The sequence below is a fragment of the Brachyhypopomus gauderio genome, chromosome 2 (genome assembly GCF_052324685.1).
Source record: "Brachyhypopomus gauderio isolate BG-103 chromosome 2, BGAUD_0.2, whole genome shotgun sequence".
Taxonomy (NCBI): domain Eukaryota; kingdom Metazoa; phylum Chordata; class Actinopteri; order Gymnotiformes; family Hypopomidae; genus Brachyhypopomus; species Brachyhypopomus gauderio.
The window spans coordinates 34,040,101-34,045,100 of record NC_135212.1 but is presented as its reverse complement, the minus strand read 5'-3'; the positions used below and the strand labels follow the sequence as shown (position 1 = coordinate 34,045,100).

At 48.5% G+C, this 5,000-nt stretch overlaps 1 protein-coding gene across 1 annotated transcript in view; it reads left to right on the top strand.

The window, feature by feature from the left end:
• The window catches only part of tiparp (TCDD-inducible poly(ADP-ribose) polymerase), a 17,187-nt gene that overhangs the window by 8,285 nt on the left and 3,902 nt on the right, over positions 1 to 5,000 (top strand). Inside the window, exons 2-3 of the mRNA XM_076994722.1 lie at positions 1,605 to 1,791; positions 2,500 to 2,687. Of these exons, the coding sequence (XP_076850837.1) occupies positions 1,605 to 1,791; positions 2,500 to 2,687 (375 nt within the window). The remainder of the gene's footprint in view (positions 1 to 1,604; positions 1,792 to 2,499; positions 2,688 to 5,000) is intronic.

Here is a 5,000-nt window from a genome sequence, read left to right as displayed (position 1 = left end):
AGTCTGTGTGTGTGTGTGTGTGTGTGTGTGTGTGTGTGTGTGTGTGTGTGTGTGTGTGTGTGCGCGTGTGTGTGCGCGTGTGTGTGCGTGTGTTTGTGTGTGTGTTTGTGTGTGTGTGTGTGTGTGTGCGTGTGTGCGTGTGTGTGTGTGTGTTTGTGTTTGTGTGTGTGTGTGTGTGGCCCTCCTCTCTGTTTTTTCTAGTGTGTGTTTCTCTGATGCTTCATACACAATGTGCCTGTTGGCTGCTGCAGGGTCTCTGTTCACCATCTCCCCTTCCTGCCAGGGTGTGCCATGCTGTGACACACTCTCTCTCTCTCTCTCTCTCTCTCTCTCTCTCTCTCTCTCTCTCTCTCTCTCTCTCTCTCTCTCTCGCTCACTCTCTCAGCTTGACAAGATTCATATGCTATTGTTTCCTTTTCTCTTTCATTGTTTATCGCTCTCCTCCTCAGCGTTGTGTGTTCATCAGAGGCGTACTCAGATCCTGCTCCGTCTCTGTCTGTCCCGGCAGTGTGCTGTAGCTCGTGGTCCTGGCCCTCCGTGGTCCTGGCCCTCCGTGGTATGGCCTATGTTTTGTGGGCTGCACAGTCCTGGACTGGGTGCATTTGATCTGGAATGTCGCCAGTGTGGATGACCTGGCTACAACCACTCCTCTATTGCTTCACTGGACTGATGTCAGCAGGCAGCTTTGGCAATGCAACGCAGATGTAATACTATAATACAGATGTAATACTATAATACAGACAAGCACGTATGGGTGGGGATCAGTAGTGAAGAGAAACTAGTGGGAATAAAAGTGTCTGGGGGAGGTAGCAGTGCCATAGATAGAAACACGTAAACACTTCCTCACACTTCTGCTTTCGGCTGTGTTCTCTCGATTTCTGTTCTGGATACGCTTTGATTCGCAGAGGAACTCACACAGACATGAATGAAGAACAGGCCACAGTGAATTTTTTTTTGTGTGTGTCTGTGTTTGAGAGGAAGAGAGAGAGAGAGGGAGAGGGAGAGAGAAAGTCCATTCCAGTAGATTAGCTCCGACTTTGAGCATGAAGCTCTGGCTGGTCTTTTAACCCGTGACCTATAATTCTCACTGTGCTTGAGAGAGGGCCTGTCTGATAAGGCTGTTATTACAGAGAGCTGTCTCGTCTAGAACATATATGACCTTAAAGGGGGTGTGGACGTATGTGTGTGTGTGTGTGTGGGAGAGTATGTGGTCAGCAGGGTTGTCCTCCCTCTGCCCACAGCACTGGTTCTGGTTCTGTGAGACTGGATCTCCTCGACTGTGGTCCACACTCTCAAAATGGCGCATTTCAGTGAAACATTGCTGACAAAAACAGCACTACCAATGCCAGTCTGCTCTGACGCAGACGGGGGTTGAGGAGTCCAGCTGTAGCCGTGAGAGGCTGAACTAGCACTGAACACTGCTTTATTGATACTGTGCATGAGTATGGAAGTGTGTGTGTGTGTGTGTGTGTGTGTGTGTGTGTGTGTGTGTGTGTGTGTGTGTGTGTGTACCTTTGTGTCTATGGGTTTGTGAGTGCTAACGAATCATTGACCACAGTGTGTGTGTGTGTGTGCGTTTGTGTGTGTGTGTATCCCATACACAGGGGCCGTGTGTTCATGCTGGACTTCAGTGCCATGAGGGTGTGTGACCTGGAGTTTGACCTCGTCAGACGTTTGTCCACGCCTTCCAGCTCTATAGCCACACCTCCCAACACAAACCCCACCCCCAGCTGTCTCACCACATGGAAATATTATTGCAGAGATAACTTTGGCTGGAGAGAGTACTCCGAGGTAAGGCCCCAGAAACACCCTGCACACCATGTTTATACACAAACGAAACAGCTCTCATCAACAAACTCTTCCGACATGGCTAAAAACAACTAGCTGGGATTAGCTGTAATGCAAACTAAATTATACTTGTTGCAGTCCATTTCATGCAGTGTTGGCTACATTGCCGATCAGTTAACAGCGGTGTTTATGCCCAGCTCAACTCCAGTTGTGCTCTCATAGATTGCATACTGACCTTGTCTGCAAGGCTTTTAAACTGGAGCGTCAACATCCCCTTAGTCCAGGACTAGCATTAATCTAAATGGCTGTGAAAGTGTTTGTTGAGAGAACTGGCTCTCACATTTACCAGAGAAGACGTCCTGTTCTGCCCACGTGCAGACGACTGAAAACACATCATTGCGTAAGTGTTCTTTTTCGAAACCCAGTTATTTATTACACTTCACAAAACCTCAAACGATGGACACGGTCTGCCTAGACCTCCAGACGAGGAGAGTGGGAGCAGGAGATCTCTGTCTTTCTCTCTCTCTCTTTCTCTCTCTCTCTCTGTTTATCTTATTTAGTCTGTGTCATATAGTTTCATCCATCACTCAAATTTCTTCTCTCTGTCTCTTATTCCCCATCCCCCCTCTTTCTTTTCTTTTTTCTCTTATTCTCTCGTCTTTCTTTGACTCTGCCCTTGTTTCTTCCTTTATCTTCCGCTTTGCCCCACAGCCTGTGGTACGTTTGATCGAGGAGGCGAATGGGCGTGGCCTGAAGGAGGTGCGCTTCATCACACTGCAGAACCAGTACATCCTGAACATCCGCGAGGGCTTCCAGCAGAACGCCGTCTTCGGCTTCCGCCGCCAGATCAAGAGGAGACCTCTCTTCCTGTCCTCTGTCCGCCTGGCGCCCTACCTGCAGTGAGTATCCCAGGAAACCTGCCCAAACCCCTCCACAAGCAGCCCCACCAACAAAACCCAAAGCACTTACAAATGAAGTGCGTTTCTGTTTGGCCGTTTTAAGCAACTTCACAGTCCGTGCCTGCAGTAAAAATGAAGCACATCTCCACAGGACCCCTCGGATTTCTGGGTAAACACAGGAGAACAGACAATAAAATCACAGCAGGTTCCGTTTGGGCCTCATTGCCCAGAAACAGAGAGAGAGACCCAGTACTGTTCGTTGTGGATGGAGAAAAGCCGTTATTACGTTTAGTGGGGAGGCGTGGGCAAAGCCCGCATACCTGCCTATGTTCTGGCTAACCCAGTACACCATGACTTAGAAATGACCGGTACCTTCCACATTTAATATTATCTTGTGTTCAGTAGTGAAGTATGTATCTCATGTTCATTGGTGAAGTATATATCGTGTTGAGTGGTGAGTTATGTATCGTGTGTTCAGTGGTAAAGTATGTATCTCGTGTTCAGTGATGTAGTATGTATCTAGTGTTTAGTGGTAAAGTATGTATCTCATGTTCAGTAGTGTAGTATGTATCTCGTGTTCAGTGGTGTAGTATGTATCTCATGTTCAGTGGTAAAGTATGTATCTCGTGTTCAGTGGTGAAGTATGTATCTCGTGTTTAGTGGTAAAGTATGTATCTCGTGTTCAGTGGTGTAGTATGTATCTCATGTTCAGTGGTGAAGTGTGTATCTCGTGTTCAGTGAAGTATGTATCTCGTGTTCAGTGGTGAAGTTTGTATCTCGTGTTCAGTGGTGAAGTATGTGTCTCTCTGCCAGCACTCTCTCTGTGACTGGTAAACCAAGATGGCTTGTACTTTGCGACCCCTCCCTGGAATCGTCAGTGTCTGACCCCTCGAAGTTTCCCTCTGATTGATGTCTCTGCCCGTGCCCTTCTGGAACATTCTGTAATGGATCCCAGCGCTGCCTGTGCCTGCGCACCTGCGCTGCTTGGCTGTTACTCGGCAGCCAGAGACCCCAGCTCATGTTTAGGGAAGGGCGACGGACGCCTTGCAGCAGACGCATGAAAGCAGAGATCGCAAAAGTGAGGAGAGATGTGCAAATTGTTAGCAGGCCAGTGTCCGCAGATGACACACGAGCGACTGTGGAAGAGGGGCCTTCGGGCCAGTCTAGTCTGGTCAGCCCGTGTTGTCCTCCAAGCTGGCATCTGTTGTGAAGCTTCTCTGGTCCTCAGGAAGCCAGTCTAATGGGCACCAACCATTCATCTTGGTTTAATTTATACCTTTGCTTTTTCAGTTCAACTGTTAAAATCTGCGCAGCGCTAACTCAGCTTAGCAGCTAACAGCTACGCCATGTTGTCCCCACAGTTGGTGCAGTCTGCCTCAGCTGTCTCCAGTACAGATAGTGTGTAAGTGTGTGTTTAAAGCCACATCCCAAAACTCAATGTTCTCAACTTTTTATCTTATTAGCTCGGTGGTCATTGCCGCAGTGTGTTCAGGACTTAGCGTGCTCTTTGAGCGTGGGAGCTTGAGTGGTGTCAGGAGTTTTGAGGGGGTCAGGGCTTGTTTGTCCCGCCCCCCCACCGTCCCCCCAGCTCCTGCCCCATAGCCCCATTCCTGCCCCACCAGCCCTTGGCTCCTGTTGTCTAGATTGGTCGTAAGGAGGAGCACCTTCTGGGACTGGAACAGGCTGTGCTGAGCTCAGCTAGCCTGAGGTGGACCAGTAACTGATCAGCAAGCAGCATAAATCTCTCTCTCTCTCTCTCTCTCTCTCCCTCACACACACAATCTCACATGATCACACTCGCAGTGAGATACATTGGAACTTTTCACACACAATAATAGAGTAAGTTAACCTTCAACAATTTCACACACACACACACAATTTCACACACACACAGACACACACACACACACACACACACACACACACACACACACACACACACACACACACACACACACACACACATACACACACACTCATTTAATTATTCTGACTCTTTTTCTCTTTAGCCCATTTCCTCATTCTTGTTGGGGCTTTCTCAGAAACATATGGGACACAAATTCCCTGCAAATCTGGGAATGGCAGTCATCATGACAGAGCTGAAAGTGGACAGGAAGATAGAGAGGGAAGGGGGGTGTGTCAGGGCTGAAAAGAACATGATTCTAGAGTGACTCAGCAGGTCTTTCTCACTGAAGTCATTTTGTCTACCTGGCTGGATTGTAAAACAACATCTCCCCGTAACCGTGGCGACCATGCCGCAATCACTTTTGTCCACCCTCAGACGCACTTGGCGTGGTCCTACTCGAGTGGCCC